The 12,883-nt window shown below is 46.0% G+C and overlaps 1 protein-coding gene across 5 annotated transcripts in view; it reads left to right on the top strand.

The window, feature by feature from the left end:
* Positions 1-10,524, top strand: part of LOC110286922 (homeobox protein Rhox5) — a 24,912-nt gene extending 14,388 nt beyond the window's left edge. For 2 of the 5 annotated variants that reach the window (XM_029472992.1, XM_021153590.2), the window contains 6 exons: positions 4,858-4,986; positions 5,814-5,885; positions 6,465-6,610; positions 6,787-7,144; positions 7,741-7,786; positions 10,287-10,524. In XM_029472992.1, the coding sequence (XP_029328852.1) occupies positions 4,868-4,986; positions 5,814-5,885; positions 6,465-6,610; positions 6,787-7,144; positions 7,741-7,786; positions 10,287-10,436 (891 nt within the window). In that variant the 5' untranslated portion in view covers positions 4,858-4,867 and the 3' untranslated portion in view covers positions 10,437-10,524. Of the gene's footprint in view, positions 1-4,857; positions 4,987-5,813; positions 5,886-6,464; positions 6,611-6,786; positions 7,145-7,740; positions 7,787-10,286 lie in introns of those variants that run through there. The other 3 variants (XM_021153591.2, XM_021153592.1, XM_029472994.1) reach the window with 3 other exon arrangements.
* Positions 10,525-12,883: the final 2,359 nt, after the last annotated feature.

Below are 12,883 nucleotides of genomic sequence, written 5' to 3' on the forward strand. Positions count from 1 at the left end.
TCAGCAATTGTTAATAAATCATACCAGGAAGCTGAAGACAAAAATGGGTATAAGAAATAAATCATCACTAATCCAGCCCCAGTGAGAGTCATGTCAGTCAGTGCTCCCATTGTTCTTGTTCTCTGACCATAAAAGATCCCTAGCTTAACTAATAAGAGTGTGCCTTTCTGAAATTCAAATTGTTCCCTAAGATTTTCTATGTCAGAGCCATTAGCAAAAACATCTTAACCTAGTTTCCCTAAGAATTTTATTTTTCCAAATGCTTTCATTGTTGACAATCTACAGCTCTAAGTTCTTTCCTAGAATGGTGATTGAATCATAAATCTGCTCCAGCAGCAATGCCTGAAAGAGAACAAACATTAATATTGTAAGTGCCAGAGATACTGCCTTGTCAGGAGCCATCATTGGAGAAGCTAATAGCTAGCAGGTGGTCTTCCTGAGACTCATATGCCTTGAATTATATAATACACGGTGGATTTGCTCCCATACGCAAGGCCAGGAGAAATTCACTTTAGGAAAGATTCCTGCTATTCACATGCTTTCCCTGTTATTTTAATATATATATATATATATATATATATATATGTATATAAAACAGTCACTATGTATCAGCCCACCCTTTTGAGCATATCTCTGCAGAACAAAGAAGATGTACTGTCTTGTAGTGATGCTATATAGACAAGTAAATGACTTCTTAATTCTTAATGATGATCCAATAAGAATTCCTAAATTTATAGTAATTACTAAGCTCTTTTTATAATACTGCTATTATGTCCTTTTTGATAGTCAAAACTGCATGGCCCTCTGCAGTACTGTGTGGGCTGTAGTGCATCTTGTGCTGTGGTGTTTCTCTCTGTGTGGTGTGGTATGTTGTGATGAGTGGATTGTAGTGTGTGTGTGGTATGGTGTGTAGACTACAGTCTGTATACTATGGTGTGTGGGTTACAGTATGTGTATGGTCTTGTTAGTGTGTGTGTGTGGTATGTATTGGTTGGGTGTATATTTGGTATGGTGTGTGTGTTGCAGTGTGTGTGCTGTAGTATGTGGGAGGTATCCTCTGGGTGTTGTATGCTGTTTAGGTTAGGATGTGTGTGTAGTATGGTATATGGGTTGTGTATGTATGTGCTGTGGTGTATGGGTTACAGTGCATATGCTGTATGGTGTATGGGTTGTGGTATGTGTGTGGTGTGATGTGGTGTGTGCATTGGGGTGTGTATGGTATGATGTGTGACTTGCACTGTGTGTGTGGTATGGCATATGGGTTGCAGTGTATGTGTTGTGTTGTGTCAGTGTTGGTGTGTGTGTGTGTGGTGTGGTAAGTGGGTTATGGAGTGTGTATGATGTTGTGTGTGGGTTGTGGTATGTCTATGGTTTGATGTGTGGGTTGTGGTTTTATGTGTGGTATTATGTATGTGTTCTGTGGGTTTTGGTGTGTTGGTGGTGTGGTGTTTCTGTGTGGTTCTGGTGGTTTTGGTGTAAGTGTAATGTGCTCTTTCTGTGTGTGTGTGGTGTGATGTGGCATATGGGTTGTAGTATGTGTGTGGGGTGTGGTTTGTGGGATGGGGTGTGTGTGGTATGGTGTGTAGGTTACAATCTGTATGTAGTATAGTGTATGGGTTACAGTGTGTATGTGGTATGGTGTGTTGGTTTGTATGTGGTGTGGTTTGTGGGTTGTGGTATGAGTGTGGGTTATGTGTGATATATGGGTTATAAGGTATATGTGGTATGGTATGTGTTTGTTACAGCATATATGTGGTATTTTGTATATGTTGCAGTGTGTGTGTATGGTGTGGTATGTCAGGTTGTGGGGTGTGTGGGGTATGGTTTGTGGTGTTTATGTGGTATGTTGTGAGGGTAGTGGCATGTGTGTGGTGTGGTTTGGGGTCTACGTGTGATATGTTGTGTGGGTTGCAGTATATTTGTGGTATGGTGTTTCTGTGTATGTGGCGTAGTATGGGGGTCATTGTGTCTGTGGTGTAGTGTTTGTGTTGGGGTGTTTATGTAATATTGTGTGTGTATTGTGGTGTGTGTGATATGTGTGGTGTGGTATGGGGTGTGGGGGGTATGGTGTGTGTGTGTTATAGGGTGTATGGTGTGATGTGCAGGTTGTAGTTTGTGTGTGGTGTGGTGTTTGGGTCATGTCATACAAATGGTGTTGTTTGTGAGTTGTGTGTGTGGTGTGATGTGTTGGTTGGGATGTGTTTACAGTGTGGTATGTAGGTTGCAGTATGTGGGTTGTGGTTAGTGTGGTATAGTGAGTACAGTTTTTCAATGTAGTGTAGTGTGTGCGTATGTAGTCAAATTATGTTATGTTGTGTTTCTGATATGGTGTGGTTTGTGGATTGTGGTCTGTAGTTTGTGGTGTGTGGTGTTCTCTCTCTGTGGTGTGGTGTGTGATGTGATGTTTCTCTGTGTGTTTTGTAGTGTCTGGGTTGTCATTTGTCTGTTGTGTTTCTGTGTTTGTGGTGTGTAGGTTGTGCTCTGTGTGTTGTGTATCATGATGTGTGAGTTTCAGTGTCTATGTGGTTTGGGGATTGTGGTGTGTCATGTGGTGTGTCATTTCTCTATGTGTGGTGTGGTGTGTGGGTTGTGGTTTGTATACTGTGGTGTTTCTGTATATGTGGAGTGGTGTGTGTGCTGTCGTCTTTCTGTGTGTCTGTAGTGTGATACATGGCTTGTGTGGTGTTTGGGTTGGGGTGTGTATGTGGTATGGTGTGTGGGTTGCAGTGTGTGAGTTATGGTTTGTGTGTTGAGAGGATTGTGGTGTGTGTGTGTGATGTGTTGTGTTGTGTTTGGTGTATGGGTTTTGGTGTGTGTGTGTGTGTGTGTGTGTGTGTGTGTGTGTGTATGTGGTGTGTGGTCTGTGGATTGGTGTGTGTGTGTGGTATGGTGTGTGGGTTGTGGTGTTTCTGTGTTGTGGTATATGGATTGGTTTGTGGGTGTGGTATGGTGTGTGGGTTGTGGTGTTTGTGTGTTGTAGCATGTGGTTTGGTGTGTGTATGTGGTATGGTGTGTGGCTTGTGGTGTGTGTGACGTACTGTGGTATGCAGGTTGTGGTGTTTGTGGTGTGGTATTTGAGTCTTGGTGTTTGTGTGGTTCATGGGTTGTGGCATGTGTGTGGTGTGGTGTGGTGTGGTGTGGTGTGGTGTGGTGTAAGGGTTGTGGTGTGTTTGTGCTGAGGAGTGTGGGTTGGAGTTGGTAATGTAGTATGGTATGTGAGTTGCAATACATGTGCCTGGTGTGGTATATGGGTTTTAGTGTGTGTGTGGTGTGGGTTATAGGGTGTGTGTGGTGTGGTGTGTGGGGGTTATGGGATGTGTGTGGTGTGGTGTGGTATGGTGTGGTGTGTAGGTTGTGGAGTATATGTGCTGTGATGTGTGGGTACCAGTGTATCTGTGTATGGTGTGTGGGTTGCATGGATGTATGTTGTGTTGTGTGGTGTTTGCGTTGTGGTATGGGTGTGATGTTTAGTTTGTGTTATGTGTGTGTGTGGTTGGGTGTGTGTGTTGGGGTGTGCATGTAGTATGATGTGTGGTTTGTGGTGTGTGTTTAGTGTGATGTGTGGGTTTAGGTGTGTGTGTGTGGTATTGTGTATGAGTTGTGTTGTTTGTCTTATATGGTGTTTCTGTGGAGTGTGCGTTGTGTGTTGTGTGATGTTACAGTGTGTGTGTGATATATGGTTTATGGTTTGTGGTGTGGTGTGTGTGTGGTATAGTGGTGTGTGTGTGTGTGTGTGTGTGTGTGTGTGTGTTGGTGCTTGAGATCTGAACTTGGGGCCCAGTGAATGGGAGGCAATTACTTTGCCCGTGAGATACATTGCCACATCCCCCATGCCCGGAATACAGCTTTTATGACTTATCTGTAAGGATGTTTACTAAATAGTGCAGCTGGAGGTCTTCAGGAAGCAGCTGGGAATGAGCTGTGTTGAAAGGTTCCACAGTGGCTGAGCACGTCGCCTTTTACGCAGTGCTATTGAGTGCACTCGGTAAAGTAAAGAAGGAGCAAGCATCCTTCTTCAGTCTCTTCGTTCCCCAGCTGGCCTTACCTGCCTGAAAACCTGCACTTCTTATTCTTTCCCCCAGCCAGGCCTGTTTGTGATCTCAGCCTGTGGTTTCAGAAAGAGCCTCAGGGACTAGCTGGGCTGCTCTGCATTCCCAGGACACTTAGGAGCACAGCCAATGACATCATCCCAGTGTTCTCTCCTCTTTAGCCCTTTTTTTTCCCAAACAGCTCATATATAACCTGCAATTTCCTATAGCTTCTTATAGTCACTTTTGAGTGTAAAGAGCTTCAAATTGGTCACCTCTGCCTGAGCCTTGGGTACCCGAGATCCTGAAGAAACATCACACGCCTTTGAGCAGAATTTGTATCGATAAAGCACAAACTGAGATCTAGTCCCCACTAACAAAACTGCCAGGACAAATTCTTCCCAATACTATCAGAGACAAGAAAGGAAATCTGTTAATTCTGCTCCCGGAAAATAGACACTAATGCATTTGTCAGACTCCAACATAGGAATGTGTGCACTTTCTCAAAGGCATGTGGTGTTTTTTTTTTTCAGGGTCTCTGGTACCCAAGGCTGGCTTTTAACTCTTCCTTTGTCTATGTCCAGAGATCAGAGATTGTAAATGTATAACATCGTACTCAGTCCAAAGCACATATTTAAAATTAAGATTTTTGCCTACGAGTTTCACCTTCCTTAAAAGTGGGAAATTGCTCAAAATTGTTCTTTAATTAGTTTTGTCTTTTAAAATATGTCCTCCTCCTCTTCCCCTTCTTCCTGTGTGCGTGCACATAGGCGTCGGTCTGATGGTCTGATACTATGTCCTGTTCACCAATTGGTTCTTGATTTGTCAGTAAAGAAGCTATGGGCCAATTGCTCGGTGGAAGGAATAGGCGGGTCTTCCGGGTCTCTGGAGGAAAAGAGACTCAAGGAGAAGAGACAGAAGTCGCCATACTTTGGAGAGAGAAGAGCCAAACAGCCATGTGAGATCTCGGGAGGAACAGCGGCCTGTGGCCGTTCCTACAGGCGGGTGGTCAGGAATGTTTAGCAGGGATTAGGTGTAATTAAGCAACTAAAGTTTAGGACAAATGGAGAGGTGCGGAGATAAGACTATTGATAAGGGCATGGTTTTCCAGGAGGGAGATAGTAGCGTCCAGCAGTTTTGTCAGAGGGCAAGTTGAACAAGTTGAAAATGAGCAATGAGTGTGTGTGTGTTTGTGTATACGCGCTGACATGTGTGTTTTATCTGTGGATTTGGGATTCAAGGGAAGCTGGGTGGGGGCTGGTAGCGGTCCATTTCCGGAGTTAAGGGTGGGGTAGCTAAAGCATGCAACGTGTGTGTGTGTGTGTGTGTGTGTGTGTGTGGCGCATGTGTGTGTGCATGCACTCATGCCCACTTGCTTGAGCACATGTGTGCTCACATGGACGTTAGAAGCAACTTTCAGGAGCTATTTTTTTCCCTTCTACCTTGAGTTCAGGACCTCAGACTTGTATACTAATTACTTTCCCTACTTAAGTCTTACTGGCTCCAGGGTATCTGGTATACTCTTCTAGCCTCCAAGGGCACCCACTCATGCTTCAGGTGTGACGAGGTGAGCCAGATACAGCGGTGCGAGGCAGTGTGCCCTCAGTGTGTAGACTCTTTATGCCCTTGGGGATTAGCGCCTCTCGCTGCCAGTCGGGTCTCTGGGTCCCTCCTGCTAAGGCCACTCTCGCCATGGTTCCTCTTGTCCTGGTGAGCCATTATGACCCTCTCACTTCCTTATGTTCTCTTCCCTGTGTTCTCTCTCTGCTGCTGTGGCCATTCTAGCTCCCTGCACAGTCCTTCAAGCTCATCTCCTGCCTTCCCAGGTGGACAAGAGGAAGCACAAAGAATCATCCAGTATGTATGCTCATGGCATAAGGGGATCCTGGGGAAGGGCTGAAGCCTGAGCGGGGGTGGTCAACAGAATCTCCCTCTCCCTAACTCCATCTCCCTCTCTCTCCTTCCCTCTTCCTCTCTCTATCCCTCCCCCCCCCACCCCGTGAACAGAATGTGGGTGGGCCTCCATGTTTTGGGTCAGCTGACTGCTCTAGCCTTGATGAAATATCTTCCCAGAAAAAGAGTTGGTGCTGACTGTACAGACTGAGTTAGAGGGAGGGAAGAAAGCTCCTATTTGATCTCTGGAGATCTTTATGCCTAGCTACATGTCTTACCAAAGCCAGGGGAGTCAGCTGAGCTGTAACTGGGCACCCTAAGTTCTGCACACCCACATGCCCATGAACTATGTCCATCTTGCAAGCACATCGTGCTCATTACATCCCCAAACTGCTATCACTTGTGTACCCCAAAGGCTCGGCCCACAGGAACGTCCTGTGAGTAAATCACAAAGACCAGCTTAGGGCTGGAAACATTGTAACCTGAAGTAGGCCAGAGGAGATCCCTTCCAGGTTGAGCATCACAGATCTCATTCTGTTCCAGGGGGACACCAGGGACCCAAGCTCAGAATCTGCCGAAGCATAACTTCATCATTGATCCTATTCAGGGTATGGAAGCTGAGGGTTCCAGCCGCAAGGTCACCAGGCCACTCTGCCTGGGAGTCAAGGAGGACTCGGAAGAACAGCATGGTCAGTACCTGTGTTGAATTGATGTTTTGTGGTCTCTGGGAAGCAAATGAGCCCTGGTAGAAGTGAGTAAAGTGCTAGTGCCCATTGTTAGCTCAGTCTGCGGTGGCTTTCAGATCTTTCCATGCAGACTGAGCTCAAAGGTCCTGATCTTTCCCTTTGTGTTTTCTCTTTTCCAGATGTGAAAGCAGAGGCTTTCTTCCAGGCTGGAGAGGGGAGAGAGGAGAAAGGTGCACAGGGCCAGCCTGGAGTGAGAGCAGTAGAAACAGAAGGCGAAGGAGAAGAATTAAATGGAGGAAAAGGCCACTTTGGTCCTGGGGCTCCAGGTCCTGTGGGTGATGGGGACAAGGATAATGGCACCAGGGCTGGTGGTGTGGAGCAGGAACGAAATGAGCCAGTTGCTGAGGGCACTGAGAGCCAGAAGAATGGAAAGCCTGGGGGTAGGCAGATGCCCCTCCAGGGCTCTAGGTTCGCCCAGAATCGACTGAGGGAACTGGAGTCCATTTTGCAGCGCACTAATTCCTTTGATATCCCAAGGTAAGCAGATTTTCCTGCCTACTGCCCAGTTTTCAGGGAATACCTGTTAGTTCTAAGTGGCTTTTGACTTTCTCCCAGGGCCCTTAATGCCCCCTCTTGAAATAAAGGGCACCCAAGAACTCTAGACTGCCTAGCCCCCCCCCCCCGTGGGTGGGTTCTATGGCAAGTGTGAATAAAGCTATTTCTTTACTAAGAGAGGCTGGTTGGAAACAGAGCAATGCAAGGTCCTGCTAGAGCAAGGGGGAGGGGGAACCTGAGGTCTGACTTGTGAAGTGAGGGAGGGTGGGGTTCTGCCTTTCTTAGAAATTTGACTACATCTCTATATGTCTTGATTGCTTTGGGTAGATTTACTTACGTTAGTCCATGAGTTGTTTTGATTAATGATTATTCGGGGAACTTCCCATTAAAGTTGGTACCAGGTGGTAGAGTAGGTGAACTTTGGGTAAACTAAACCTCAAAAGTGGATGTTACAGACACTATTGGGGGCAGGAGAAAGGGTTGACGGGGCACACATTCAAAAAGGAATATGAAGTACACTGCCTAGTTTATTTCATCTGTGCTGCTACAAATTGAACATGTGCACTTTTTCCTCTTAGGGAGGATCTTGATAGACTGATGGATGCCTGTGTGTCCAGAGTGCAGGTAGGTAACCTGAGAAAAACGATTTGGCAGGACAGCCATTGTAAACCTCGTCTGAGGTCTTGGGAACCTTTGCTCTAGATTATGTTGAAGTTGGTGTGCTGCTGCTGCTGCTGCTGCTGCTGCAGCCGCTGCAGCCTCTTGATTTCTCAGGGGGAGAGGATCTTTAAAGTCTGAGAATACAAAATGGAGTCAGAAAGTCCCAGTATAGGAGAACATGACTTGCTAAACGGACAAAGAATATTATGGAACTAATTTAATCTTCACATACACCCATACATAACATGTATATATCTCTTAGTAAAATATTAAATACATGTGTTAAAATTATATATACATTTATACCTTGTACGAATATAGGCTTGCATAAAGTATGCACATAGACATACTTCTTAAAAGTGTTCAAATCTGATAGCAGCGGCCCTTTACACCATGTTAAGTGTGGTATAGAAATAATTCAAATTTATAAATCTATGAGCTCTATGGTATCACTTTTGGTAGCAAATTTAAGCATCAGCTTTAGGACGAAGGAAGGAATTCGTAGATCTTCAGCCATTGTAAAGAATAACTCACAAGCTGAAGCACGTACTAGTGCTAACAGCATGTGTCTAAACAGACTGCCGAGAACAGGAACAGTGGTGCAAAGGACTGCTCCATTGTATGTACGTGCTTGGTAAAGCACTAGAATGAACAGCAAGCCTGGAGTAAAGTTGCCTCCTACATCCTGCTGTGTCATCCTGACATGGAAGGACAATGATGCTTGTCTAGAATGCCAGCACCCTGGAAGGGAAGACAGGAAGAATCAAGGCCAGCCTGGGCTACATGAGACCCTGTCTCAAAAGCAGACAGACGCCCACAGCTCAAACCTACACATTCATGGTTTTGAAACTACCTAACTTGTTAGTGAATAGCTTCCTGACAACAGATTATTTTCTTCCCACCCCTGGTAGTATCAGGAAGAACTGTCCTGTGTGATTGGTTGATGGTAGGGGACTAGACCGCAGTATGGGCTAGATTCTCACCTCGGGTAGTTGGAAATATTTTTTTTCTACTTGCTTAGGCAGCAGTAAGTGAATCTGTAGCTCAATGGATTCAGAAGTGATCACGGGAGGTCCAAGCAGTTCAGAAGTTGTCTTGGGAAGAGAAGGAGTGAAAGATCCCGAGGGAACATCAGGATAATGGCATTGGCTTTATACCTCAGTGTCATTCTCCCCCCTACCCCCACCCCCATCCCCCTGTGCCTTCACTAATGGAAGAGCCCTTAGGACTTGGGAGATTGTGCTTCTAGAACAATGGCTGAGCACAGCAGGCCTCTGAGGCCTCACAGCCAGGTCTGCTCAGGGCCCTCAGGGTACTTACTCAGCACAGGGTGCGGCTCTTCCACTTTCCCAGGCATTTAACCACAGCCCCAGAGACGCTCCTGGTTGCAGAGTTGCTTTGCCTTGCCTTGCTTCAGTTTACCTAGTATGTTCTCAATGGCCTTCTGAGGGCAGAGTGACCCACACACCACAACGAAGGAGAAAGATGACCTTTTAATGCATTCTCAGATGTTTTAACATGGGCGTTACCAAAAAACTTGTCACAGACCCCTCCAGCTCTGATTTCTAAGCATCACCGGCAATGTATCCTGAAAGTGTTCTGGGAGTGAACGTGGGCCTCCTTTCCCTCCCTGGACTGTTTGTAAACTCTAAGTATTACTGTCCTGGCACTCCTCACCATGAGCAACACTGAATTTGCACACTATCTACTTAAAAGGGAGAAGCACGCCCACTAGTGGCAGGCAAGAGAGTGGGGATGTAGGTTACATTTAGGGAGAAGAGCCCTTTGTCTCACACTCTGTAGGGTTTGAACTTGGAAAATGATAGAAAAATGGAGACTTCATTAAGCAGGAGTGTGAGAGGATAGAGCAGGTTAACAGGCCTTGGTTTAGGTTTTGGTTTGGTTTGTGGTAGCAGTTCACAGGTATTTATAGACCAGTATTTCTTTGGAATTCCACTCCACAACAAAAACGGGAGTAACCCATTATCTAGGCCTCCATCTTGCTTAGGATAGAAGCATTAAACAAGCTGAGTAGCCCAAGTCTACTGCAGGGCCTGAAACACTGTGGGTTCTCACTGGGGGTGGGGTGGGGTGGGGTGGGGCAGTTTGTTGAAGGAAGGCTGTGATGTTATTCTGCAATTCGATAGCTAGAAGCCAGAACTTCACACGTTGAGCAATTACTATTTCCCCAGTCCCTCACTGAATTAGAACAATACAAAACGAAGGGCTTCTTTGTGTGTGCGTTAAGATCTCACTGGTTGGGCTGAGCATATAACTCAGGGATGAAGCGTTTACCATGCATACATGAAGCTCTAGGTTCAATCCCTAGTACCTAGGAGGAAAAATACCAACAAAACATCAATGGTTATGTTCAAAGGTATGTGTTTTTGCTTTTGTTTGTTTATTTGTTTTAGTGGAATCCTGTTTAGTGTATTGACTAAGCCCCTTATTCTTCTGAATGTAGAATTGGTTTAAGATCAGGAGGGCTGCGGCCAGAAGAAACAGGAGGAGGGCAACACCAGTCCCTGAACATTTTAGAGGAACATTCGAGTGTCCTGCTTGTCGTGGAGTAAGATGGGGAGAAAGATGCCCTTTTGCAACACCAAGATTTTGATCACATATGCCGGCTATGACAGCCCTTACTTTTCAAGAATTCTGTCAGCAATAAAGAGGTGGATTCCCAGTATGTTTGTTCCATTACCTCTATGATTATTAAAATATTGATAAAAATGTCTTAGTGATTCTAGTAATATGTTAATACCCTTTAAACATGGCATAAATGAGTCACCTGCGGTATTCCCTATAAATCAGAGAAGGTCCACAACTACAGTAATGGGTTATGCTGACCTACACATTCTCCTTTGTCACTCTCTGTCATTGTGATGCCTTCAGCTCACCCTGCCACTGTATGTAAGGGAAGGGCAGGGTAAGTTCCTGCTGAGAATCAGCCTGTTCCTAGATAGGGCTGACTTCTACTATTTGTAAGTGCATTATGACACTGTAAATGACTGGGAGGTGGGTTGGCTCTCCAAGGATGAGCTCACACTCTAGGAGGTGGATGCTTGCTTGCCACGTGATTCAGATGAGTTGTGAGGCAGGGTGAGGGCAATAGGAAAAATTAAGTGGTGACCACCCAAGGCCTGTTATGCTCCAAACTGGGTCCTTTATGAAGCAAGAATCACAGATTCTCCTTTGCTGCATTCTTCCTCCTGGTACACACACACACACTTTCTCCCTCTTTCTCCTCTGAGAGGGTGGAGGCCACTCCTTGGTATCCCCTACCCTGGCATATCAAGTCCCCGCAGGGCTTGTCCTTTTGCCAGTTGTTGGACAAAAGGGAAAAGACAGCATCAAGAGTGCCTCTCACTCCATGGTCGATTAAAGGTGCACAACAATGCCAAGAGTGTCTGGCACCCTCCTGTGGGCTAAAGGGGAACTGCGTCAAGAATGCCTGTCACCATCTTGTGGACACATATATAAAGGGGGATAACAAAGTCAAGATGGTGGCGCACACCTTTAATCGCAGCGCTCGGGAGGCAGAGTCAGACAGATTTTTTAGTTTGAGACCAAACTGGTCTACAGAGTGAGTTCCAGGACAGCCAGGGTTACACAGAGAAACACTGTCTGGAAAAATGAAAAAGAAAATAAAATAAAAGTCAAGATGGCCATCACTCCCCCTGTGGAATAAATGGAAATTATAATGTCAAGAGTGCCTGTTGCCTCTGTGGACTCTCTTAGCTAGGGCCATTATTGCTATGATGGAACACCATGACCTAAAGCAAGTTGGTGGCAAAAGGGTTTATTAAATGTACACTCCCACATAATAGTCCATCAGGGAGGAAGCCAGGACAGGAACTCATGCAGGGCTGGAGGCAGGAGCTGATGCAGAGGCCACAGAGAGGTGCTGCTTACTGGCTTGCTCCTCATAACTCGGTTAGGTTTCTTCCTTCCTTCCTTCCTTTCTTTCTTTCTTTCCTTTTTTAAAAATACTATTCTTTAATCTTTTTTTTACAATCTAGTCATTATCCCCCTCCCGGTCCACCCTCTGACTGTTCCTCATCCCATACCTCCTCCCCAGTCTCCAAGAGGAAAAAGGGGGCAGGATCAGGTATGGAAGGAGATGGGGGTGATGTACAGAGGGTCAGGAAATTGAACAGAGGTGTGCTGCAAGGGGGGATGGGGAACTAGGGGTAGCCACCAGAATGCCCCAGATGCCAGGAAAGCAAGAGGCTCCTAGAATCCAATGAGGATGACATTAGTCGAAATACCCCACAAAGGGGAGGGAGAACCTGTAGAGTCCATATCCAGAGGTTAGGCACAACCCCTAGTTGAGGGATGGGGCCACCCACCCATCTCAAAAATTTTAACCTAGAATTGCTCCTGTCTAAAGTAAATACAGGGACAAAGAGTGGAACTGAGACTGAAGGAAAGGCCACACAGAGACTGTCCCACCTAGGGATCCATCCCATATACAGCCACCAAACCTATACACTATTGTGGATGCCAACAAGAGCTTGCTGGCAGGAGCCTGATATAGCTGTCTCCTGAGAGGTTCTGCCAGTGCCTGACAAATACAGAAGTGGATGCTCACAGCCATCCATTAGACTGAGCATAGGATCCCCAATGAAAAGAGCTAAAGAAAGGACCCAAGAAGCTGAAGGGGTTTGCAGCCCCATAGGAGGAACAACAATATGAACTAGGCAGTACACCCAGAGTTCCCTGGGACTAAACCACCAATCAAAGAAAACACATGGTGGGACTCATGGCTCCAGCTGCATGTGTATCAGAGGATGGCTTTCATCAATGGGAGGGAAGACCCTTGGTCCTGTGGAGGCTTGATGCCCCAGCATGGGGGTTGGATGCTGGAGCAGTGGAGCAGGAATAGGTGGGTGAGTGGGAGCATCCTCATAGAGGCAAAGGGGGAGGGGGTATGGGATAAGAGGTTTGCAGAAGGGAAACCAGGAGGGGGGACAACATTTGAAATGTAAATAAATAACCGATTAAAAACAAACAGAAAAAGAAAAGGAACCCAAGACCACCAGCCCAGGGTGATACCACCTA

The sequence above is a fragment of the Mus caroli genome, chromosome X, assembly GCF_900094665.2.
Source record: "Mus caroli chromosome X, CAROLI_EIJ_v1.1, whole genome shotgun sequence".
Taxonomy (NCBI): Eukaryota; Metazoa; Chordata; class Mammalia; order Rodentia; family Muridae; genus Mus; species Mus caroli.